Source organism: Globicephala melas, chromosome 3 (assembly GCF_963455315.2).
Source record: "Globicephala melas chromosome 3, mGloMel1.2, whole genome shotgun sequence".
NCBI lineage: Eukaryota > Metazoa > Chordata > Mammalia > Artiodactyla > Delphinidae > Globicephala > Globicephala melas.
In genome coordinates this window covers 117,480,202-117,506,655 of record NC_083316.1, presented here as the reverse complement: position 1 = coordinate 117,506,655, position 26,454 = coordinate 117,480,202, and the positions used below count along the sequence as shown (strand labels likewise).

The following is a 26,454-nucleotide window of genomic DNA, read 5'->3' as shown; positions in this document are numbered from 1 at the left end:
TTATTTGGATTATATTTACTATTAAATTATAATCATTGAATTTTAAAATGTTGATCTGTTCTACACCAAAGACTGGTGGTTATCCCCAGCTAGTAAGGAATGATCCATCCTTTATAAATACACACAGTAATTTATAAAGTAATACACAAAGTAATTCATAAATTTACTCATATAAATTCATAAATGTGGTTCTGAGTGTTTGGCCAGTCTCATTTGGGTGATTATATAAATTGGACTTTCCTGGCATAAACAAAAACATGAACTTAGATGTTCATAATTTTGAAATATATTGCTGAAAACTTTAATCACATTTCTTTTCATCATACATAAAAACTATTTCATTTAAATATCTAACAGTAAATGGAGAAGTTAAAGTAAATGGAGAAGTTAAAGTTGACTACCGTATTTATGTCATATATTTGTTTGTGTTTAATTTTGTTCTCATTTTTATCACTTTCTAGTTTCAAGTATTAGATTGGATGAAGGCTAATAGCTATGTTTCAATAATAACTTAAACAGTAATTTTCCTTTTTTATTTCATTATATCCTTAGAAAAAATGTAATTCAGAGAAAGTTGCAAGTAATTAAATTCCAGGAGGATGACACAATATCTAAAAATAAATACTTAGGTTATAAAGCAGGCTCTTTAATTACTCACATTGTGCCAAAAGTTCAATAACTGGTCTTATAGTTACATCCATATAAATTTAGTTGGAAACCACATAATCGTCTTGCTTGGCTTAATGAACACAACATGAAACAATTATAATTCAGATAAGTTTATCTTAATTTCTATTTCTATTCTTGTTGTCTTAAAAGAAAAAACAATGCTTGTTTCTTATTACTAAAAGTTAGCATAATTGAAAAAGTAAATTTATGCAAAATACCCAAACGCTACATTGAAGGACGAAACAAGGTGACTTGGAGATCAAAAATAAATCATTATTTTGTTCATAAAAGCTGCCCATGTTTGCAGAGTAACTTAAAATGAGCAATCAGACTAGAACATAATAACCAAAACTGAGAAGAAATTCTGACTCTTGAAACATGCAGGGAAGCTGCAGGAAAACCAAGAAAAACACATACGTTAAACTACATTTGAACTTCTGTTAATAGGGCAAAAGGAAGGACAAGAAAGTATATGCCCTCTACCTCTTGAGACCTTTTAAAGGATTTAGGGTTTACTTAAGATTCTAAGATTTTAAGTATTTTACCAAGTAGTGACTTAGTTTTATTTTAGTGAAGTGACACCAAGCTATATAAGATTTTCTCTTTGTTATTTATAAATGAGAATAATTTTTATTATAATATCAGTGAGTATTTATGGAGCAATTACAATGTGCTACGTAAGTAGCAAACAAGATAATCTCTAGCATATACGGTGCTCACAATGGGATATGGTCACAACTGTAGTGTATCAATAATTTAATAAAGTGCATGTTTAGGTACAATTTGGGAGAAACAAGTATGCTAATTTATATGTTCATGGCTATTCAGGGGGGCATAGCCTGGTAGAATAGTGAACAAGAAAGGTCTTAGGTAGATACAAAGAATTTCAAACATTCTGGCCTCGCAAATATAAAGCTATGTGGTAAAGACAAGTACCAAAAATATATAGAAATGTAAGATTACACAGAAGCTTTAAAATGTTTCCCTGAAAAGACATTAACCAAGAAGTTCCTTTAAATAAAATTTCTTCTTACACTACTTGAGTAATTTATAGTTATGAAAGATTAATCACCAAGAGAAGGTCAAATATGAAGAAATACATAATATCAAGTGTAACTAAAAATGCTAAATCCAATCAATATTAATAAAAGGAAGATTTAGCACAGAGACATGCATAATTTGCAATAGAGATATACATATTTCTATAACAATACAATCTCAAGAGAAAGTAACACAATGTGAGTCAGGTTTAACAAAATTGAGAGGCTCACTTGACCAAATACGACACTTAACCGAACAAAATTATTCCTGCAGTTGGGGCTTTCTTTTAATTTCTCTCTCTCTGTTCTGAACCAAGAGTTTGGGAAATACTGGCTTCAGGAATTTGAACTCACCAGTTTCATGGTCTCCCGTCAGACACACCTCGTACTGGTAGCTCTGGGACAGGGTCCCCGTGCCGCTGACGTCCACCAGGTGGCCCGGAAAGGGGCCCTCGGGCACCGAGCAGCGACCCACCGAGGCCGCCCCGCCCCTCCTGCACAGCCGCACCGCGACGAACACCAGCACCGAGAAGAGGAAGAGCGACGACACCGACGCCAAGGCGACCACCAGGTAGACGGTGAGCGGAGCGGCCGGGGCCGCGTCCGCCGCTTCCGCTTCAGGGGCCGGCAGGTAGGGCTGCGAGAAGCCGTCCACCAGCAGCACGTGCAGCGTGACGCTGGCCGAGAGCGGCGGCTCGCCTTTGTCCTTGACCAGCACCACCAGCCTGTGCTTGGCCGCGTCGCGCTCGCTCAGCAGCCGGGCCGTGCGCACCTCGCCGTTGTGCGCCCACACGCCGAAGAGGCCGGGCTCCGTGGCCTTGAGCAGCTGGTACGACAGCCAGGCGTTCTGGCCCGAGTCGTCGTCCACCGCCACCACCTTGGTCACCAGGTAGCCCGCCTCGGCTGCCCTGGGCACCAGCTCGGTGCAGGGCGCCGAGGCGTTCTGCAGCGGGTACAGCACGAAGGGCGCGTTGTCGTTGTCGTCCGCCACGAGCACGCGCACCAGCGCCTGGCTGCTGAGCGCGGGCGAGCCGCGGTCGGCGGCGCCCACGCGGAACTCGAACGCCCGCAGGGCCTCGTAGTCCAGGGACCTCAGGGCGAACAGGTGGCCGTTGTCCGGGTTGATGGACACCAGGGAGGCCAGGGGCACGTGCGCGTCGAGGGGCGGCAGCAGCGAGTAGGTGACCTGGGCGTTGGCGCCCGCGTCTCTGTCTGTGGCGCGGACGCTGCCGATGTGCAGGCCGGGACTGTTGTTCTCGCGGACGGACAGGGTGTAGGAGGTCTGGGTGAAGGCGGGGGCGTTGTCGTTGACGTCGGACACCAGCACGGTTATGTTGTGCTGGGTTTTCAGTCTCGGTGTCCCCATATCTGTGACGGTGATGGTGATGTTGTACTCGGCTCTGCTCTCTCTGTCCAGAGGGCTCTCTGTTACCAGGGTGTAGAAATTCTTTAAAGTCGGTTTTAGAATGAATGGCAGATTACCTGGAATAGAGCAAACCATCCTTCCATTGTCTCCGGAGTCTCTATCTCGAATTCGGAAGATGGAGACTACAGTCTCAGGAGCATTTTCTGGGATGGAGCAGGTGAGTGAAGGTATGGTAAATTCAGGGGCGTTGTCATTCACATCTACCACCTCTATGGCTACAGTGCCTTTTCCGGAAAGGCCTCCTCCATCTGTAGCCTCAATTTCCACGTGGTAAGATTTAATTTGTTCAAAATCCAATTTCTTTGTCAGTCGGATTTCTCCTGTGACTTCATTTATTGAGAAAGTTTGTTTAATTTCCTCTGATGCTTGGAACAAACTGTAGGAAACAGTCCCAAAGTTTCCAGCATCTACATCCCTAGCTAAAACAGTAAGTATTGGGGAGTCTAGGGGGATGTTTTCCAGAACCTGCACCTCATATGGAGTGTGCACAAACTCAGGAGCATTGTCATTGACATCCATGATCAGGATTCGTAACATGCTGGTGCCAGACCTAGGTGGAGACCCGCCATCCAGCGCCATGAGGGTTAAGCTGAACTCAGGTTGCTCCTCTCGATCCAGTGCTTTGTCCTGCACCAAATCTGGATATTTATTGCCCTCACTATGATTTCGAGTGACAACGTGAAAATGAGAATTAGGGCTGATAGTGTATTTTTGAAGACCATTGCTGCCCACATCCAAATCCTGAGCTAATTTCAACGGAAAAACAGTCCCTGGCTGGCTGTTTTCCGGTATTTTCAGGAGCATTTCCCTATTCGGGAATACTGGGGAGTGGTCATTTATGTCCTGGATTAATAGTTCCCCTTCAAAAAATTGCACCGGAGTTTCCAGGAACACTTGAAAATGCAGCACACAGGGTTCAACGGGGCCACATATATCTTCCCGGTCTAGTTTCTCCCTCAAAAGCAAATCTCCAGTCTGGCGATCTAGCAGCAAGCGCTGCTTGTCATCGTCACACACCACCTGGGCCGACCGGGCGGCCAGCTCCCCAATTCCCAGGCCCAGGTCCTTGGTCAAATGGGCTATAAAGGAGACGCTCTCTGTTTCTTCCAGCACAGAATAACGAATAGGCGCAGGGTGAGCCTGAGATAAGAATACTATCAAAATAAATGTCATCACTTGCCTGTTTTGTTGAATTCTCTCTAGCGTCTCCATGTTGGCGCCAGAGTACTTACATCCAATCCCTTCAGCAACCACAAAAAGACCCGAGGTATTAAATTCTGACTTCTTGCTTGGTAGAATCTTCACAAAATTGCCTTTAATCTTAAAGTCGTTTAGTATATCGCTACCCAAACTCGTTGGTAACCCAGCACGGCTGGCAAAGCTGCTTCTGTGTGGTGTTGATTTCGTCTGGCAACAAAGGAACACGGGAGCTTTTTAGGGCTCCTTATTCACAGTCTTAGCCGGCAGCGCCACCCTGCGTCCTTACTGAGAAACTAATACTGTAGTCTCAAGTCAGCCTATTTTGGAAGTGTCCAAATGTAAGCCCTTTAAAAAAGTGTATAGAACTTTTTTTTTTTTTTTTTTGCGGTACGCGGGCCTCTCACCGCATACCGCCGCGGAGCACAGGCTCCGGACGCGCAGGACCAGTGGCCATGGCCCACGGGCCCAGCCGCCCCGCGGCATGCGGGATCCTCCCGGACCGGGGCAAGAACCCGCGCCCCCTGCATCAGCAGGCGGACCCCCAACCACTGCGCCAAGAGGGAAGCCCTAGAACTTTAAAAAGTTTTGTTATTCCATTAAATGGCTTAAGGTATAGGTTATTCCATTACATTGCATGAGCTAGAATAATTGTGAGCACAAAGCAAGGGGCTATCTTCCTCTCCCCATACCCTTACAAGTGGAACTTAAAGAACTTCATTTCCCCTTTGTCATAATCTAACCAGGGGAGATAAACAATTATAAAATTATAATTAATAATAGTTTTATCTGTTTATTTCCAAGTATGTGAGAAATTTATGATGATGCAAAAAGTTTGTGTAAGGTGTTCTGTACCACTTGGTCTCAGGTTCTATTTTTTTACACTGGTGTGCAAACAGTAATACAGTTGAATAAAGAGGCATCTTGCTTTGTTATAAGTCCTTTTACAGTGTGAACCCACATTAAAATATTAAGGAGGTCAAATAGTATTAGAATCAGATTCTTAGATCCAGAGAGGAAATGAAAGGATTTTTACAGATAAAGAAACAGAAGCTCAGAGGGTGATAGGACTTGATTATTCTACTTGACTATCATCAGGATAATATCAAGACAAAATTGAGTGAAAACCATAGAATTTTATTAAGGTAAAGCCTTTAAGTTTAAGCTGATTTAGCTAGATATCTGTATTTAATAATGAGTTTGCTTCTTACCACATTGATCCTTTGTAGCCCAGATATCACATTCCTTGACTAGCCAATTTGCGGGAAGACAAGAAGCAGTGATTTAAAACATTTTAATGTGTGAGCAAAGGGTACCTCAAGCTTTGCCTACTTATATATGGTGAAGAGGAGAGACTTGTTTATAAAATGGATTTCAGTGCAGCATGCAGCTATTGTGATTTCCCTGGTATAGTAAGTTAACTGAGACACAGTTAATCAGTTTACTGGTTACAATTAGTATATTAAATGGAGTACCACTTATCTTGGTACATATGGGATTTCTCCTCCTTAAATATCTTATAATTTAATTACTTAATTAACTTCATAAACTATGATTCACATTTAATGAATTATTTTAAAATCATGTCAGTAATCTTAGATTCTGATAATGATAGAAAATATTAGGAAAAATTATTATTATTATTATTTACTTTTTTGGGGCTATGCTGCGCACATGCGCGGTCTTAATTCCACAACCAGAGATCGAACCCGTGTCCCCTGCAGTGGAAGCATGGAGCCTTAACTGCTGGTCCGCCAGGGAAGTCCCAGGAAACATTATTTTTGAAAGAAGACTGGACTATAGTAGTCATTCAGTAAATATCATTTGGATAAATTAATTAACCCACTCTAATGATCATATTTCTAGCTATAGTAGAAGATTACTGTGAGATCATGCATTCAGCCATGAACATGTCTGACACTGAATACAGAATTCTGAGAGATGAGAGTATAATACACGCTAAGCACTGTTCAAATAAATTTACTTTTATTCTAGCTCTGTTAATTCCTGTTGTAAGAGATCTAGTAATAGCAATAATAGTAATATTAATATGCTGTAGAATTTTCTTTCATGCTTAAGGCAAATCAGAGAAATATATATCAATATTAAGTGAAATGATAAAAAATAATAAACATACTGAAAAGAAAAAGAAAGAATATTATTTTAGATATAAATGGAAAGCAAATTTCCTGAATGAAACAAAAAATTGTTTCATACTGTATTAACTGAGCTCTAGTTAAAGTTAAAGAGTTCAGGACAAAATTCAAACTAGATTTTGTTTACTTATTCCTATATGCTGACATAGTAATAGTGTTGCAGATTAGCTCTTTTCGATCCCTTTTGTCAATCCAAAACAAATGAAATCTAGGTAATATTAACATATATGTGTCACTATATGCCAGATAGTACTCTAAGCATTTTACATACACTAACTCATTTTATCCCTCAAACAACCCTATGAGGTGGGCACTCTTATTAGGCACATTTTATAGACAAAGACATTGAGGAATAGAAAGTTTAAATAATCTGCCCATAGTCACGCACCATGTGAAAATGGCAAAGGTAGGATTCAAACTGTTACAGAATGGCTCCAGAATCCATTCTTTGATCTACGTGGAATTAGAGAGGTGAACAACATTTTAGGTAATTTAGATCCAAACTTCAGCCTTGCCTTGGGTACACAGATATCATGGGTGAAATATATTTCTATTCAAATTTTCAATTAATATAAGAATCTTTTAAATAGTTTGTCTCCCTTTAGAGATAGGTACCAGCAAAAAGAGGTGCTTACAAAATTTAGAAATTGAAAGGAAAACTAAGAGTCTTTTGTTGAGATCATTAATTAGGTTTAAAAAAAAAAAACTAAGAGTTACATGAATAATGAATTCCCTGTAGCCTTAAATATATATATATATATATATATATATGTATAGATCTTTTGAAATGTTATCAGTGTGTAAAGTTAAAATCAAGAAAGGTGGCCTAAGATGATAGTTTAACATTGCATCATGGATTATTTTGCCAAACTGCCAAACTTATCAGAAAAAAACTATTATATCTGCATGGAAGAGGCAATAATGATAAAGAGAATGACTACCTGCAAAACCATTCCATTCCAGTCAGGAAAGCTGCATTATCCATTCTGAAGGATTCATACAACAACTTACACAATTGGTTGCCAGACCTGAAGCACAATATTTAAAACATTTCTTCCATTTTGAATACACAAAGAGAGATAGAATAGTTAGAGGGATACTCTGGTAATTAAATATCAGTTTTAATTCCTCCTTGGTAAAATACAGGCAAGAACTTTAAATATCATTGAGGGAAAGATAAAAATCATTTTAAAGGAATTTGAATACAAGAAGTCCTGAAGTTCAAATGCTAAACACATACTTTGAAGTTTTGAGTAGTCTCACTTGTTTAAAAAAAAAGAGAGAGAATGTTTTTTTAAACTTCATGATGACTTGAGGGCTGTTTTGCTCTTAACTTGGAGGGGGAAAGTACAGAGGGATATTAAGCAATAATTGTTGAAAGGAGAGATGAATTGGTGAAATATGTATTAGATTTTAAATAGTATTTTTAGTTACTGAAATCACACTTCAAATAGTATTATTTCAAAATATTAAGCAGCATTGATAACTGGTAATTATAAATGGTTTGTAGATTTTACTAGAAATTCTTATAAAAGGAATTATCTTGTGGAATTTTCTACTAAATAGATAAATTAGATTCATCAGCTGGCCATTCAAATGAAATAACCGTAAAGGAAACAATACTTGTCACTGGTAAAAGCAAACTAAAATTTAATATCTTTTAACCTTTTAATATCTTATAGCTAAACTGAAGCTATGTTTTTAAAAAAATCACACTAATTGAAATGCAAATTTAGAAAGGAGATATTTGAATAATTAGAGTGTTTGGCCTTAGAAATTTGTGATGAAATCCAATATAATTTCTAATAATTCCTTGTATTACATACTATATTAAAAATAGGGGCTTCCCTGGTGGGGCAGTGGTTGAGAGTCCGCCTGTCGATGCAGTGGACGCGGGTTCGTGCCCCGGTCCGGGAAGATCCCACATGCCGCGGGGCGGCTGGGCCCGTGAGCCATGGCCGCTGAGCCTGCGCGTCCGGAGCCTGTGCTCCGCAACGGGAGAGGCCACAACAGTGAGAGGCCCGCGTACCGCAAAAAAAAAAAAAAAAATAGTATTTGTATGTTTAATTTTTCAAGATTGTTTTGGCTACTTGCATTTCCAAGTGAATTTTACCTTCAATTTGCTAATTTCTGCAAAAAACAAAACAAAACCAAGCCTGCTGGGATTTTGATACGGATTCAGCTGAATCTGTGAACCAACGTTAAATCTTCCAACACATGAACAATTTTCCATTTACTTAGGTTTTCTTTAATTTCTTTCACTGATGTTTTATACTGTTTGGCATACAAGTCTTGCACTTATTAAATTTATTCCTAAGTATTGTATTATTATTATTATTATTATTATTATTATTATTTTGCGGTATGTGGGCCTCTCACTGTTGTGGCCTCTCCCGTTGCGGAGCACAGGCTCCGGACGCGCAGACTCAGCGGCCATGGCTCACGGGACCAGCCGCTCCGCGGCATGTGGAATCTTCCCGGACTGGGGCACGAACCCTCATCCGCTGCATCGGCAGGTGGACTCTCAACCACTGCGACACCGGGGAAGCCCAGCTGTGGGTTTTCATAGTTGCGTTTTATCAAGTTGAGGATATTCCCTATAATTCTTAGTTTCATGAGTGTTTTTATTATGAAAAGGTATTGTATTTTGTACAATGCTTTTCCTGCATTTATTGAAATGGTTGTATGGTTTTCCTTTTCTTTTAATACGGTATATTGCATTGATTGATTTTCATATGTTAAATCAACCTGTATTTCTGGGACAAATCCCACTTGGTCATGTTGTATAATCGTTTTCACACGTTGCTGGAGTCAGTTTGCTAATATTTTGTTGAGGATTTTTTATACCTATATTCACAAGAGATATTGGTATTTAATTTCCTTTCCTTGTGTTATCTTTGGTTCTGGCAGCAGGGTAATACTGGCCTCATAAAATGAATTGGGAAGTGGTCCCTGCTCCCTTTTTTTAAAAACAAGTTTGTGAAATACTGGTGTTAATTCTTTTTTAAAAAAAAATATTTATTTGGCTGCACCTGGTCTTAGTTGCAGCACTCGAGATGTTCGTTGCCACATGCAGGATCTTCATTGCAGCATGCAGTATCTTTAGTTGCGGCATGCGGGATCTTTAGTTGCGGCACGTGGGATCTTTAGTTGAGGCATGCGGGATCTAGTTCCCTGACCAGGGATCAAACCTGGGCCCCCTGTATTGGGAGCATGGAGTCTTAGCCACTGGACCACCAAAGAAATCCTTGGTGTTAATTCTTTAAATGTTCAGTACAATTCACCAGTGAAGCCATCTAGTCCTGGCTATTCCTTGTGGAAAGTTTTCTGACTACTGATTAAGTCTTGTTGAATAGGATGAAACATTCAGGATGAAGAAATCCATTTCCCCAGAGATAAATATAATGGGAAAAAAACCCTCAAAAGACAATACGTAGAGAAGACAATTTTAATTTTTGATAAACTTTTAATTTTTTTAGAAGTTCAGTTTCTCATCAAAATCTTTCCTCATGGACAGCCCATATTAGTTGGACACGATTGACTTCAAATATCTGAACCCATGGGCTTCCCTGGTGGCGCAGTGGTTGAGAGTCCACCTGCCGATGCAGGGGACACGGGTTTGTGCCCCGGTCTGAGAGGGCCCCACATGCCGCGGAGCGGCTGGGCCCATGAGCAATGGCCGCTGAGCCTGCGCGTCCGGAGCCTGTGCTCCTGAGCGGGAGAGGCCACAACAGTGAGAGGCCCGTGTACCAAAAAAAAAAAAAACAATCTGAACCCATTTGTCTCTGATATTCCAATCAGAAACCTCTCATATTAGTAGTTCTGGAACTAAGTCTTAGTGATGTTGACATCCCCAGAATGCTCAGAAGGTGGCCTTATGAGCAGCCCTCCACTGAAGGCTCCTTGTTCATCCTCCACATTTGAGTATTATTGAATGGGAGCAGAGAGAATTGGAAGAGGAAGATGGCTAAATCAAATTAGTGATCAAGAGGATAGAGCATGTGTTGGCTTGAGTAAACTTCTGTGGGTGGTTCAAGGAACAGAAGGTAGGGCTGGGATAGGTCCTAGACCAGGTATAGCATGATTATGCCAAATAGAAGGTGGCTTCTAGTTGTCTTTAATAACAGCACATGTTTGTGCCTGGCTGTGTCTGTCTCTTAGGAGCCTAGATATGCTTCAGTGCTCTATACTTCCAGGTTGTGGGTCCATGTGCTAAACATTAAGTACTTTGAGGCTTTGAATCTTTGATAAAATAGTCATGAGTTCTAGCTCATCACCATCCAGGATACCACCTTGTTCTACCTGGTACCAACTCAGTACACAATATAGGATTGCTTAGCAGTGGGTTTTCTTTGTCATCCAGCAAGTTGGGTGTGTCATCCAGGACCACCATATGCAGCACTGTCATGCATATGAATCAAGACCATGTTTTTTCCCTGTAGGTAATTCTCATGTATCAATTACTTCAGTTACAACTCATTTTCCTCAAAATCAGCTTTATTCTAAGATTAAATCAGCTTGTTTACTCTAAAGATTGAAAAGTAAATGATGTCTTCATTAGCTCTCATGTCTATAGCCTTATGAGACATCATGACAGCCAAGAAGCAAAGGGTGACAGTCCCTAAGATTTTGCTTCATAGAGCAAATGCAGAGCAGTGCCACCCAAGGGAGACTGGGGCCCAGCTCAAACACATCATTAGGTGTTGGTCCAGAACTTCTACTTGTGTGTGGCAAAGTTGAGCTAAGCTTCTTAATTAAGGCTTGGATTTGTAGAGCCTGAGGCTGTAACCACTTTGAGACTCCTTCCTCCCTTTGCAAGACTACCAAAACCAGTAATGGTATGAGGGAAACCTCCAACAGAACATGAGTTCTCAATAAAATATCACCAACTAACAAGACTAACAGTGTGAAAAACAGACTAAACAAATAAAAGATGTATACAGAAGAAACAGAGATTGGAACAATATGGAAAGAGCTTAAAAGTAAAAGATATTTAATTTCCTCCAACAAAAAAGAAGGAAATGGCAATTGTTTAAAAAAAAAAAAAGAACAAATTGTTGTGAAAACCTGCCAAATGGAAATTTTGGGGGAAAAAAGCCCACCAAAAACTATAGTTAATTTAAAAAAATTCAGTATATTGGGTGAATCTCAGGTTTGGACCTAGCAAATATCAGAACATCAAGAATAAAGAAAACATCTTAGAGAAAAGAAGTTTACAGATAAAAGAATGAGAACTAGACTGATAGACTGTTCATCAACAGTCTTCAATACCAAAAGAGGGAGAAGGAAAATTAGCTTACATGTTATTTTTTTATATAAATTTATTTATTTTTTTGCTGCGTTGGGTCTTCGTTGCTGTGCACAGGCGTTTGCTAGTTGCGGCGAGCGGGGTCTACTCTTCGTTGCGGTGCGGGGGCTTCTCATTGAAGTGGCTTCTCTTGTTGCAGAGCATGGGCTCTAGGCGCGTGGACTTCAGTAGCTGTGGCTTGTGGGCTCTAGAGTGCAGGCTCAGTAGTTGTGGTTCACGAGCTTAGTTGCTCTGCAGCATGTGGGATCTTCTCAGACTAGGGCTCGAACCCGTGTCCCCTGCATTGGCAGGCGGATTCTTAACCGCTGCACCAACAGGGAAGTCCCTAGTTTACATTTTAAAATCTATGACCAACCAAGCTATTGGCTAAGAACATGAGGATTAGACATACAAATAACTGAATTATGCCTAACAGGTTGCCAGCTTTAAAACATGTAACAATCTACTCTAAAAAGCAAAATATAGTAGTGGAATATATGTTTAAAAACTGTCATTTTTTAAAGTCCCCATTTGCAAGGAAGCCATATTCAAGGATTAAGGAAGATTTATTAAAAGTGTGGTAAGTTAGTTCACTAGTTTTAATGAGTGATATTTGAATATAGTTTAGTCTTTTAACAACTCTACATAAAAGTTTAAAGTTCATTTTCATCTCTTTGCCTTTCAGTATTAAAAACTAGATTAGAATATTAGTAAGAGATCAATCTGGAAATAATTCACAGTAATGAATTTGTCCATCCTTTAAAAGAAAAACTACTGGGAAATTATTATGAATGTAGAAAGTCATCATTTTTACCTAGTGCTGGACTTTCGGTTGGGGGAATTCCAAAAAGTGGCAAAGATACTTAGTACTATACATATAGTGCCCTCTCTGTCATGTACTTAATAAAATATCCAGGTAAAGAAGTTTCTGAAAGTTGTCTTCAAATAAAAGGGTAAAAGGTTTCCAATAGCCAAGAAATAAAAGCAACTTTGAACCAAGAGTAAGGTATAATTTTTTCCTATCTTCAAATTTAGTCCATATGATCTTTTCTGGCTTTACGAAACTCTGATCACTTCTCAACAATATGTGAATTCAGTGCATCTATCAACTAAGATATTATTAAGTATCTGTCTTCTTATGTCTGGGTCTAAATAACTCCCCGGTTATATAGTGCCTCCAATTTGAGTCCAAAATCATATACCATATTGGCCAAAAAAGAACTGGCCTCCATATTTTCTGTAGTTGAAAACTTCCCTGGTTCTGACATGAGCTGCAACTAAGCCAGCCAAATACAGAGAAGTCTCGATCAGAATTCTTTGCCTTTTCTCTGATCTTTATGAGAATTCAGCTAAGTATGAAAAGAAGAAAAAAACATCTGACCAAAGAGCCAGATTCAGTATCTCTATAAAGTACTTAATGAGTGAAAGGAAATACTGTCTTTCCCCTGATTACTAAAGATTCATGTATTTGACTCTCATACATAAAATAACACCATTTTAATATGATTATAACTTTATGTGTGATTGAAGACATGTCAGTAATAAATTTTTTTGGTTTTTTTTTACAGTCATTAGGAGTTTTAAATTTTTGAGCTGTAATTGACATGTAACACTATATTGGCTTCAGGTGTGACAATGATTTGATATTTGTGCATATTGCAAATGATGACATAAGTCTAGTTAACATCTAGTTAACAACATTCTTTTTCTCTTTTGAGAATTTTCAAAATCTTTGAGAAACTTCAGTTCTCTTTCTTCTAGTCATGAGTATTCAATTTCTGGAAAGTTCTATGCCTCTGGATGAGAAAATGCCTATGAGGAGAAATTTTATTTTTTCCTAATCAGATTTGTTAATTGGGGACTAAATATTTTGTACTTTAAAATAAGGTTTTTTTCTATTTCATTCAAATTAGACATAAAAATTGATGTTTGGTTGCTTCAAGAGTTTATTCTTAGTTGTAGTTAATTTAGACTTTCACAGTGATATCGCTCTCTCCCCTTTAGAACTTCCCATTCTTCTAATCTTCTTTTAATTACTCTATAGGAGGTAGAATGCTGATGTGGTTGGGCAGTGTTTATCCCAAAGTACAATACATAATCCTAAGTCATGTCTAAGGTTGAAATCTGAAAGAGGGAACTAAGAGAGGAAGCAAAGAAAATATTTCCTTCATATATCACCATATAAATGCCAAGTAGATATTAATTTTTTTAAAGTAGGATTGGATGGGACACCACTTTTGCTATAAAGCATTTAGAGAACATATATACATGTACTTTCTTGAAATTTTTTTAAAATGGCCCTCAGGTTGATAATACTTACATCTCAGAAGTTAAAAAACAAATTGTCATTCCACCAGATGCTTATTAAATAATCTTTTCATGCCAAACGGAAAAGCATAATCAGTTGTTCAAAATGCCTATGTTTAATTTTTTTTCTCAGTCATCCATCATAAATACACTTTAGGCAAATCTAAGAGTAATCTGACCTATTAACCTACATTTTTGTCCATTTTTAGCCAATATAAGCATATACAGTGTTGAAATATTAATTGCAAATGTCAAAACAGAAAATGAATTATATGTGTAAGTTGTATTTGAGTACTAAGCCCCTACAGGATGATACACCTTAAAATGGTACATATTAAAACATTTTTAGTTATCCACTTCATTAACCACAGACAAAGCTGCTTTAGGAGTATTATAAAGAATATTACCTGACTATATTCAATAGGGTAAATTATAATATTGGTGGTTCAGAACTCTCTCTACATTGCTTTGGATAGAGAATTTGAAATGACTACCTTAAATAAACCTATTTGAAATCATCATTAAAAGATAATGCATTTATTTTTACTCACCTATTAGAAAAAGAAAGAGACATTAATACTGGATTGAAAAGGTAGGAAGCAGATGAAAAAGGAACATGCAGGGTTAACTAGACAGAAAGTAAAATCAAGATACAAACAAAATACTGTATCAACTCAAGAGCCTTGACTTAAAAGAAAGCATTCGTAGCCAGACAATTTTCTGATTCTTCTGTTAATGAAACCTACGCTATTCTTGCAATTGCCTTTTTGCACTAGTCCTGCCCAGTGTCTTGAACCAGACCACTAGGGAGAATCGGCTTCAAGACGTTCGACTCATTGAACCCGGAGCCTCCCGTCAGACACACCTCGTACTGGTAGCTCTGGGACAGGGTCCCTGTGCCGCTGACGTCCACCAGGTGGCCTGGAAAGTGGCCCTCGGGCACCGAGCAGCGACTCACCGAGGCCGGCCCGCCCCTCCTGCACAGCCGCACCGCGACGAACACCAGCACCGAGAAGAGGAAGAGCGACGACACCGACGCCAAGGCGACCACCAGATAGACGGTGAGCAGGGCGGCCGGGGCCGCGTCCGCCGCTTCCGCTTCAGGGGCCGGCAGGTAGGGCTGCGAGAAGCCGTCCACCAGCAGCACGTGCAGCGTGACGCTGGCCGAGAGCGGCGGCTCGCCGTTGTCTTTGACCAACACCACCAGCCTGTGCTTGGCCGCGTCGCGCTCGCTCAACAGCCGGGCCGTGCGCACCTCGCCGTTGTGCGCCCACACGCCGAACAGCCCGGGCTCCGTGGCCTTGAGCAGCTGGTACGACAGCCAGGCGTTCTGGCCCGAGTCGTCGTCCACCGCCACCACCTTGGTCACCAGGTAACCCGCCTCGGCCGCCCTGGGCACCAGCTCGGTGCAGGGCGCCGAGGCGTTCTGCAGCGGGTACAGCACGAAGGGCGCGTTGTCGTTGTCGTCCGCCACGAGCACGCGCACCAGCGCCTGGCTGCTGAGCGCGGGCGAGCCGCGGTCGGCGGCGCCCACGCGGAACTCGAACGCCCGCAGGGCCTCGTAGTCCAGGGACCTCAGGGCGAACAGGTGGCCGTTGTCCGGGTTGATGGACACCAGGGAGGCCAGGGGCACGTGCGCGTCGAGGGGCGGCAGCAGCGAGTAGGTGACCTGGGCGTTGGCGCCCGCGTCTCTGTCTGTGGCGCGGACGCTGCCGATGTGCAGGGCGGGGCTGTTGTTCTCGCGGACGGACAGGGTGTAGGAGGTCTGGGTGAAGGCGGGGGCGTTGTCGTTGACGTCGGACACCAGCACGGTTATGTTGTGCTCGGTTTTCAGCCTGGGGATTCCCATATCTGTGACGGTGATGGTGATGTTGTACTCGGCTCTGATCTCTCTGTCCAGCTCTCCTTCTGACACTAGGGTATAAAAATTCTCTACAGATGGTTTCAGGATGAAGGGGAGATCGTTCTCAATGGAACACACCATTTTCCCATTGTCTCCAGAGTCTAGGTCGGAAACACTGAAAACAGCCACCACAGTCTCTGGGGAGTTCTCTGGGATAGGGCTGGTAATTGAGGACAAGGTCAGTTCTGGTGGGTTGTCGTTCACGTCAACCACGTGAACTATCACTGTTGATTTTCCTGAAAGGCCTCCACCATCCTTGGCTTCTATGTCCACGTCGTAAGTATGGATCGCCTCAAAATTCAAATATTTGATTAGTCGGATATCACCAGTAATTGGATTTAGTTGAAAAGTTTTTCTAATTTCTTCAGAAACATGAAAAAATGCATATGATATTGTCCCCAAATTTCCTGTATCTAAGTCAGAAGCTGAAACAGTGACAATAAGAGAGTTAACGGGGCTGTTCTCTAGAACTTGAACCTCATAGAGGGACTGTGTAAATTCTGGGGTGTTGTCGTTTATGTCTAAGACCAGGATGTGAACCTGGACGGTCCCAGACCTCCGTGGGGTCCCGCCATCCAGCGCAGTGAGCATTAACCTAAGCTCTGGCTGCTCCTCACGATCCAGTGCTTTGTCTAGTACTAGTTCTGGGTACTTCCTTCCATCCCTACGACTGCGTGTGAGAACGTGGAAATGGGAATTAGGAGTGATCGTGTAGTTTTGGAGACTGTTTCTTCCCACATCCAAGTCTTCAGCATTTCCCAAAGGAATTATTGTTCCTGGTGGAGTGTTTTCTAGGATTTTCAGCTGCATTTCATTTTCAGAGAATGCCGGAGAATGGTCATTTACGTCTATCACCTGGAGCTCATTTGTAATAAACTGCAAGGGGTTTTGCAGTAATATCTGAAACTGCAGTATGCATGGCTCTGCTGAGCCGCATAGCTCCTCCCGGTCCAATTTCTCATGCAGGAGCAAATCACCGGTCTGGTGGTTGAGCTGAAAATACTGTCTGTTCCCTTTAGACACAACTTGGGCCCCTCTCGCGGCCAGTTTCCCTACACTTAGCCCCAGATCCTTTGCTAGATTGGAGATGAAAAACCCCCTCTCTTTTTCCTCAGCCACAGAGTAGCGTCTCGACTGGGACCCAGCCAGAGACCCACCCAGAAGAACAAAGAGAAACAGGACTTGCCTTTGTCTAAGAAAGCGCTCTCCTCCGGCCTCCATTGCATTTTCTGCCATGTTCTTCCGAGAATTATGGTCAAGCTAGCCTCCAACAGCACTGGGAAACGCAGTCTTTTGCCTCCTAACCTTTGAAGAAAATCTAGCGAATAATCCTTACCAGAGTCTTAGATTTGCTTGCTTAAAAATCTGCTCCGGCTCACAACCCCTAGTTTACTGCACTGAATCGTTGTTACAGAGTATATACGCAGTGCCTGCGGTTTAATTCTCCTTCTTAGTCAACAGCACCACCGTGCGTTCGCTCACAGTTTCAAAATCTTGGAGAAGGTGATGTTTAGCTGGGCTTTTTGTTTTGATTTTTTTAATCGCTTATTCCCTTTTATCAAACCGAGTTGATGCTACTGTAGGAATTCCTTCTGTTATATGGTTCAAATAAACACAATCTAGGGAGAAGAAATGCGCTCTTATCTAAAAGAAGTGACTGTCCCTGGTAGAGTCCCATTTCCATGATTTTGCGGAAGTGGGCACCTGCTAGAACTATTCACCCCACCTCCTGTAATTATTACAGAAAAAGTTTTACAAGATTTTGCTCTAAGTGATGAAGTTTCGCTTTCCTACTTGTGTTTTTCTTTATTTTCCAAATTTTGTAAAATGCACACGAGTTGCATTTATAGTCAGAAAAATGCTACGAAAAGACAACCTCAAGCAAGGTGATAAAAAATTATAATAGATCATGTCAGGGGATATATCCAGAGACCACAAATGCCTAATTCCCTCCACATTTTCGCACTCACTCAAGGAACACAGAGCTTTCTCCTCTTCCTATTTCACAGTAATTCTGTGATTACTGGTTTCATCTGTATTAACTCTTTAATCTGCATAACTGTATTTCACCTGTGGAAACCGATATTTATTGCGTTTGTAGAAGTTAGACGTATTGTGGTAATAAGACAGACTATGTCTGTATATCTTATAGAGTTTCCCATCTAATGGGGTGAACAGAATTTAAACAGATGTTTAAACAGTACTATACAGGAAATGTATAATGAGTGCACTGGAAGTATACAATATGGAGACCTAACTTAATTGGGGGGATTCAGAAAGTTTCCCAAAATTGTCCCATTTAATCTGGAATATGAAGGATGAGAAGAAGTTTGCCAGGCTAAAACTAAAATGGGAAGATTCCATATATAAGGAATGCAAAGGCCCGGGGACAGAAAAGCATAGCTATTCTAGATAATGAAGGTAGGATAGTGTACCCAAAGTTTAGTGTCTCAAGAGTAAGTGGGGGGCTTCCCTGGTGGCGCAGTGGTTAAGAATCCACCTACCAATGCAGGAGACACGGCTTCGAGCCCTGGTCCAGAAGATCCCACATGGTGAGGACTAAATTAGCCCCCACGGCCTAGAGCCCGTGCTCTGCAACAAGAGAAGCCACCACAATGAGAAGCCCGTGCACCACAACGAAGAGCAGCCCCAGCTCGTGGCAACTAGAGAAAGCTGGTGCGCAGCAACGAAGACTCAGCGCAGCCAAAAATAAATAAATAGACATTAAAAAAAAAGAAACATAAATATCACCTATTAAAAAATAAAGAGTAAGTGGGAAGACAAGGCTGGACAGGGAGGCAGGGGCCAAATAATAGGTGGCTGGATTTTATTCTAAGAGTGAAAGGAAGCTATTGCAAGGTTTTGCGCAGAGCAACGAAACAGCACAAATATCATGTGTTCAATATAGCTTCTTCACAATTATAAGTAATGTTATATGAAGGACCATTTATTAAATTTACTCTTAATATTAGTGATACTAAAAATAACAAAATTACACTTCTTATCCTTATGTTATCTTATTTGGACATAACTGCAAGCTATTTAAATAGCTGTTATCATTTCTGGGGGTACAGAAATTATATGACTTATCCAAGATCCAACAGGTAATAATTTGATACCAAGATACTTCTCTATATGAATGCTAAGCTCAAAATGAGACCTTTAAATTTTATATTATAATTTTAATAGTATGTTCAAATAAACATAAAATAATATAAAAATTTAAAGATAGTCTAAAGAACATTAAAAATTAAAATTCTGTTTTAATGTGTGGATCAGAAAATGAACTGCAAGAAATAAATAAGAATAAAGAAAGTTAAATGAATCATTTAAGGACTTATGGAAGGAAAATATACATCATAAAATTGAAAACACAATTTCCCCATGTGGATTCCTTAAGCTAGTGGGCAGGAGAGGAGATTAAAATTAAGGAGAAAAAGAAAAAGGAAAACTATCTTGAAGGAAAGAGACACCAAGCACTAGTAACTGCATAATATTTGAGTAACAGTGAAGTTCTGTTAATAACCAAAAATTAAATCTGAGAGCATTTAACTCCAGCAAAATTTGTCCTGTGAGTATTTTAATGTATTTGAATGTCAGTATATCACAGATGAAATAAAGACATTTCTTTCCTTCAATCAGTCATTTAAAATTTTTATGAAGAACCTAGTGTTGCAGTCATTGTGCTAATCATGCAGTAAATGGAGAGCTACTGAGAAACGTAACTCAAGCACTAAAAAGGAAACCAAAAAGCATTGAAAAGTCTAGGAAACTGAAAGGGGGAAAATGGAAGTAGTCAGTGAAAAAAAAATAGAATGAGCAAACCAAGATAAATATTTTTTCCATGGGCTTATTTCCAATTGAATCATAAATGCTCCAGATATTATTTTAAAATGCAATGCCAAATTACATATGAAGTTTCTAAAATTTGGTCATAGACAAAAACGTGTACTCTCTCAGATCTTTTGGATTTTAATGAAGTACTCAAAGAATAGATGGTTTTAAATAATTAAAACAGATTTTTAAATGGATTGAAACAATCAGAGGTTTTAAAATTTTTAATAAAAAGCATGAATAATTAGCATGTCTGAAAATGACTGGACATTGCTATTTATTTAACTACATTTTAGAATATTGGTAGTTGATTTATTGAAGACTTTTAATGTGGATGATTTGTAGAATCCAACAGTCAAGGTTTTCACAATCTCTAAAGAATCATAATTATCAGGTATGAACATTTTAAGGAAGTATATATTTAGAAAAGTGTGAGAGGGTGCTTTGTTATTCATGAATGTACCTATGTTAATGGTTTTAGCCAATGTGAGTTGACAGGAAGTTTAAACTAGCCTAAGAGAATACTCTCTACAAACACAAATATTCTGGGTAGGAAAAAAGAGTAACCCTTTGTACTTATTGCAAACTTTCAAAAATGTAGGAATGCAAAAATTACCTAGGGACTGTGGAAGGTGAATTTTGAAAAAAAAGTGCTCTAAAAATTAAAGACTTCAGAAAATACAAAATATACTTTCACACATTAAATCGAATTAAGTTACAGTGATACTAACAATAAGAAAATTTGCATTCATTATACCACAGAGCAGCACATCTAGAAACACCAGTAACATGCGCTGACTTGGAATAAGATAGTTACATTTCAAATACAAAGAAAACAACTCCAATGGGCACGGCAGTAAAAAACGACTTTGCACAATTTAACTGAGACGGCATCATAGACCCTTACTAAAATTTAACTGAATTCAAAACTATTCCTGAAACTGGGGTTGGCCTCACTAACCCTCTCCTCATCTTGAGTAAGGAAGTTTGGGATAACCGGCTTGAGGAACTTGTAAGTCCCAGAGCCTCCCGTCAGACACACCTCGTACTGGTAGCTCTGGGACAGGGTCCCCGTGCCGCTGACGTCCACCAGGTGGCCCGGAAAGTGGCCCTCGGGCACCGAGCAGCGACCCACCGAGGTCGCCCCGCCCCTCCTGCACAGCCGCACTGCGACGAACACCAGCACCGAGAAGACGAAGAGCGACGACACAGACGCCAAGGCGACCACCAGGTAGACGGTGAGCGGGGCGGCCGGGGCCGCGTCCGCCGCTTCCGCTTCAGGGGCCGGCAGGTATGGCCGCGAGAAGCCGTCCACCAGCAGCACGTGCAGCGTGACGCTGGCCGAGAGCGGCGGCTCGCCGTTGTCCTTGACCAGCACCACCAGCCTGTGCTTGGCCGCGTCGCGCTCGCTCAGCAGCCGGGCCGTGCGCACCTCGCCGTTGTGCGCCCACACGCCGAAGAGGCCGGGCTCCGTGGCCTTGAGCAGCTGGTACGACAGCCAGGCGTTCTGGCCCGAGTCGCCGTCCACCGCCACCACCTTGGTCACCAGGTAGCCCGCCTCGGCTGCCCTGGGCACCAGCTCGGTGCAGGGCGCCGAGGCGTTCTGCAGCGGGTACAGCACGAAGGGCGCGTTGTCGTTGTCGTCCGCCACGAGCACGCGCACCAGCGCCTGGCTGCTGAGCGCGGGCGAGCCGCGGTCGGCGGCGCCCACGCGGAACTCGAACGCCCGCAGGGCCTCGTAGTCCAGGGACCTCAGGGCGAACAGGTGGCCGTTGTCCGGGTTGATGGACACCAGGGAGGCCAGGGGCACGTGCGCGTCGAGGGGCGGCAGCAGTGAGTAGGTGACCTGGGCGTTGGCGCCCGCGTCTCTGTCTGTGGCGCGGACGCTGCCGATGTGCAGGGCGGGGCTGTTGTTCTCGCGGACGGACAGGGTGTAGGAGGTCTGGGTGAAGGCGGGGGCGTTGTCGTTGACGTCGGACACCAGCACGGTTATGTTGTGCTGGGTTTTCAGTCTCGGTGTCCCCATATCTGTGACGACGATGGTGATGTTATATTCGGATCTTGTTTCTCGGTCCAGGGCTGTGTTTGTGACTAAACTGTAAAAATTCTCAACAGAGGGTTTAAGAATGAAGGGAAGATCATCTTGGATGGAGCAAACCATCCTTCCATTGTCTCCAGAGTCAGGATCTGAAACGCTGAATACAGCAATTACAGTCTCCTGCAAGTTTTCTGGGATCTCAGTGATAAGCGTTGACATGGTCAGTTCTGGCGGGTTGTCATTCAAATCCATCACTTGGACAAACACCACACAACTGCCAGAAAGGCCCCCACCATCTGTCGCCTGAATATTTAATGTATAAGTCTGAATAGATTCAAAATCCAGTTCCTGTGTTAAAAGGAGTTCTCCCGATTTTGCATTTAATCCAAATGTTTTCCGAATATCCTCAGATGCTTGGGAAAGTACATAAGATATTTCTCCATAGGTTCCAATATCTAAATCTCTGGCAGAGACAATGGCAACCTGGGATCCAATGGGGCTGTTTTCTAGGACATGCGCCTCATAGTGCAGCTTTGCAAACTCGGGGGCATTATCATTGATGTCTAAGACTGCAATGCGGATTAGGGCGGTCCCAGACCTGGGTGGAATCCCGCCATCCAGCGCTGTGACGGTTAATCTGATCTCAGGCTGTTCCTCTCTATCCAGTGCTTTGTCCAGCACCAGCTGTGGTAATATTGTGCCGTCGGCACTGTCTTGTAATTTAAGATGGAAGTGGGAATTGGGGCTGACTGTGTAACTTTGGAGACTGTTGCTTCCTACATCTAAGTCCTGGGCACGCTCTATTAGGAAAGTAGTTCCAGGAGTGATACTTTCTGAAATTTTCAATATTATTTCTTTGTCTAGGAAAACTGGAGAATGATCATTTATGTCCCTAATCCGTAGCTCAGCCTGGAAAAACTTCAAGGGATTTTCCAGTAACATCTGGAAAGGTAGTACACAGGGCTCGGTAGGGCCACACAGCTCCTCCCGGTCCAGTTTCTCATTTAACAACAAATCTCCGGTCTGCCTATCAAAATGCAAACGCATTTTTTTCCCTTTGGAAACGACCCGGGGGGCCCGAGCAGCTAGATCATCTACCTCCAACCCCAAGTCTTTCAACAGATTGGCCACAAAGGAGCCACTGTCCATTTCCTCGGCCACTGAATAACGCCTAGGCTCAGAGCCAGCCTGAGCTATGCCCAGCCAAACAAAGAATATCAAGACTTGCCTTTGTTTCAGAAAGCATTTCTTCCTCTCTCCTGCCTCCATCGCACTCTCGTCTCCCAGCAAACTTGACCCAGCTCGGATTCACGTTGTCGCTGATCTATCTCCCAGTATCACTCAGACACTGGGATAAGTGGAGATGCCTATGGCCCTGATTTCCCGGAGCAACTGCCTTAGAAAGCCTCCTTTTCCTGCTTGCTTCTTTAGCAGAGCATCTAGCTAGAGGAACGCAGACTGGTAGCTTTCTTCCTTCTACTTCTAATGCTGCAGCGCCACCCAGCGTCCTTTCCGAGTGTTTATTTTTATCAAAACATTAAGGAAATCCCAATCCTTTCTTTCACACTGATGGCAAACTAAATGGAATATTTTCAAGTACTGTCTCTCAATGTACCGAAGTAACAATAATTCCATATTAACTAAAATCCAGTCCCTAATAACTTTTTAAAATTATCCTTCCATTATCCTCCCCCAGTTTTCTTCAACTTAAATAAGACTTCTATTCACACTTGAATTCCTTTTATAAATGCACTTATTTTCTTAACCACTTGACATAAGGAATGTCTTAGAAAATTTGTTTTTAAACCAAGTTTTATGATTGTATTGGTGTTACATCTGTTTATTCTAGAACAGTCCCCTGTATTTTATTGATATTGAATTTTTTGAAGTGTCCAGATCAGTTGTCTTATAGGTAAACAAAAGATAAAAATAGCTAAGGCATTGGTACTTGTGACTATAAATTAACAATTAGCTATGCTTCAGAAGAAAAGAAAACACTACTGAAGATAGAGCAATAAAACAATAACTATAGCATTATTCAGAAAGGGGGTGTTTCCTCTGCTTTCTACCCAGAGCCCAAAAAGCAAGAATGCCAACGGTCATAGCTATCTCCACATACTATCTTGTTCTTAGCTTCAAAGAACCTAATTTAATTGGAGATAAGGTGATGTTAAAGAGATGTATCTCCCGTTTCTCTGTCTTGCATTAGGTTGGCAGAATATGGGGATTTTTTTTTTCACATTCAATGGAAAGAAAATTCTGGAAGGAAGGACCAAGGCATTTTTTTTTTTATTCCAGAGTTCTGAGATAATCCTTAAAGAGGTGAAGTCTTCTTCTGGAAGTACTTGTAGGATGAGCAGGTAAGTGTCAACATCACCAATTTTATGGAATTGTCATCCAACATCTTTTACATGAAGAAAGGTATTTCTGAAACTATTTCCTATGTAAATTGCCTGAATGTTTGCCATGTAGCCATGAAGTTGCCTGGTAATTTTCTTGCAGTGGATGTTTATAATGCACAGATATGAGTGGTATTTAAAATGTGTGATGAGTACGCACCAGAGATTGGAGAATTCAGTGAGACTGGAAAATTCAGTGAGTCTGGAGAATTCTGTGAACAGCTCCTTAATATACTGAGATTAAATCTTGAGCAGGCTTTGACAACCAGGTTGCTGAGGAGCATGCATCTCAAAGGTTGCCATTGATTGTCACGATCTGGACCTTAGGAGGTCTGCGACTAGTGTTGATACCTACCATTTTCTTCTGTGAGAGTTAAACTTACCATAGGTTGTTCTTCATCCAGTGATTTTCCCCCAAGAATGGGCAAATTACTCACCCCACTATTGCATCGCATATTATTGTGAAATTAAACTCCCTGTGTGGTTTCCAATGGTGGAAAATTCGACCAAATCTCATGCACATCCCCATGCACATTCTGAAACATTCACAAGAATTTTTCAAAGGGGCAACATCTCAGATTCATAGATTTTTCTCAGAAAACAAAAAAGTTTACAGGTAATACTTGGAAATGTATAGTTTCTATAGGTCTGGCTTCCTATTCGGGAGGAAAGGCTCTTCTGTGGGTGTATCTAAAATATTCTTTGATCTCTTAATAGTTTAGATCCACCCACAGAAGAGCCTTTACTCACGAATCTTTGGTCAGTTTGGAAACCACCTTGCTCAGGTCTGTCCGCCCGCCGCTACGCAGACACTCCCCTTTCGGCTGCGAGGCCAAATCTCCAGGAACCGGCTATAAAAAGCAGCCTTCCTTTTCCTGGACTGCTTACGCTACGCCCAGGAAGAAAAGGAAAACTCACCACTTGCCTTTTTCTGCTAGATTTTCTCTCAGTTTCCAGCATAGCCTCTTTGACTGCGTTGTCTTTAATGAAAGAAGCCTTCGGAAGTCTTCCAGTAGGGATAACATCAACATATATGTAGTTCCTATTTGCTTGAAGAAAGGTCTAAAATCTCAGCTTGCTGCCGACGTTTTCCAAGGCGCGTCAACCCCCAGCCCCTCTCAGTTTTGTCTTTTGTAAAATGGAGTCTGTGGCAAGCGCCTGGCTCCACCTCCATTTTTAGCCTGCAGCGCCGCCAGGCGTCTGAACTGAAAACCTGGTTTGTACAGCGCTTTCCCTCAGAAACTGTCAAAAAACAACAAAAAAAACAAAAAAGTGTTCGTGTCACGTGGTCTAGTGGCACAATTCTTACCTCCTGATAGTTTAAATTACTTCTCCGACTTTTGGTTTAGCTAATTACAATTTTTAATTAGTATACGGTTTTATTATCAGTCCGCTGTACAATTTCTTTTGAGAGTAATTTGAATTTGATTTCTTCCATTTTAGACAGGCCAGTCGTTTGGCTGTACATTCACTGAGTTTTTAAATTCATCAGCAGGTGCTTATTACACACAGCTTAATTTCAGGCACTGTGAAAGGCATTAGGGATATAAAATGGAATAAAGCCTGGTACTTACACCCCAAGAGGTTACAGCCTAGAAGTAAAGTAAAGCGATAATTACTGTAGTGAGTAATAAGTGCTAAGACAGAGATTTGCACAGGCACTCTGAAGTACTCAAAAGGAATATTTAAGCAAGAACAGAAATGGGGTATCAGGAAAGATTCTCAGAGGAGGTGAGGTTCGAGCTAAGTTGAATTTTATGGTACCAACTTAAAAAGAAACCCATTGAAATAGTTTTCTACTGCAGATAAAGTAGATAAAGTATTTCTGATTTTACAGGAAAGAAGATTTACTCAAATGATGGGAACATCATGGCTTATTTGGGATGCAGTCTTTTACTCAGTCAACATCACAGAGTACTGTATGACGTGTTGTGGGGTGACAACTAACTAAAAGACTAGGGCTGGGCCCTTGTTTCCTATTTCAATTTGCTCACCTATCTAATACTCAACTTAAAGGAGAGTCCTAAGCATGAGTATGTGTGTGTATGAGTGGCTTGTTCTGTTAACAGTATCTTTAGGAGATATTTTTGAGTGGTGATTAAGAGCACAGACTTTTATGTCAGGAAGACTCATATTCAAGTAGTGGCTCTGCTACATCCTGTATGTTAAGTTAGGAAAATTCTTTACTCTCTCCAGAC

The 26,454-nt window shown here is 41.4% G+C and overlaps 4 protein-coding genes across 5 annotated transcripts in view; all 4 read right to left on the bottom strand.

The window, feature by feature from the left end:
- The window catches only part of LOC115850793 (protocadherin beta-6-like), a 36,975-nt gene extending 34,853 nt beyond the window's left edge, over positions 1-2,122 (bottom strand). The window contains exon 1 of one of the 2 annotated variants that reach the window (XM_060296331.1): positions 2,064-2,122. In XM_060296331.1, the coding sequence (XP_060152314.1) occupies positions 2,064-2,072 (9 nt within the window). In that variant the 5' untranslated portion in view covers positions 2,073-2,122. The remainder of the gene's footprint in view (positions 1-2,063) is intronic. The other variant, XM_070045206.1, reaches the window with a different exon arrangement.
- LOC115844211 (protocadherin beta-4) lies at positions 1,844-25,362 on the bottom strand. The gene is made up of 2 exons (XM_060296325.2): positions 25,175-25,362; positions 1,844-4,542 (listed from the first exon to the last, which is right to left on the bottom strand). The coding sequence occupies exons 1-2, from the start codon at positions 25,214-25,216 to the stop codon at positions 1,972-1,974; spliced, it is 2,613 nt and encodes an 870-aa protein (XP_060152308.1). The 5' UTR covers positions 25,217-25,362; the 3' UTR covers positions 1,844-1,971.
- PCDHB3 (protocadherin beta 3) lies at positions 11,089-17,817 on the bottom strand. The gene has a single exon (XM_030852418.2). It carries the CDS (start codon positions 17,219-17,221, stop codon positions 14,855-14,857), a length of 2,367 nt encoding a protein of 788 aa, XP_030708278.2. The 5' UTR covers positions 17,222-17,817; the 3' UTR covers positions 11,089-14,854.
- LOC132597104 (protocadherin beta-2) lies at positions 18,811-23,512 on the bottom strand. The gene has a single exon (XM_060296321.1). It carries the CDS (start codon positions 23,124-23,126, stop codon positions 20,733-20,735), a length of 2,394 nt encoding a protein of 797 aa, XP_060152304.1. The 5' UTR covers positions 23,127-23,512; the 3' UTR covers positions 18,811-20,732.
- Positions 25,363-26,454: the final 1,092 nt, after the last annotated feature.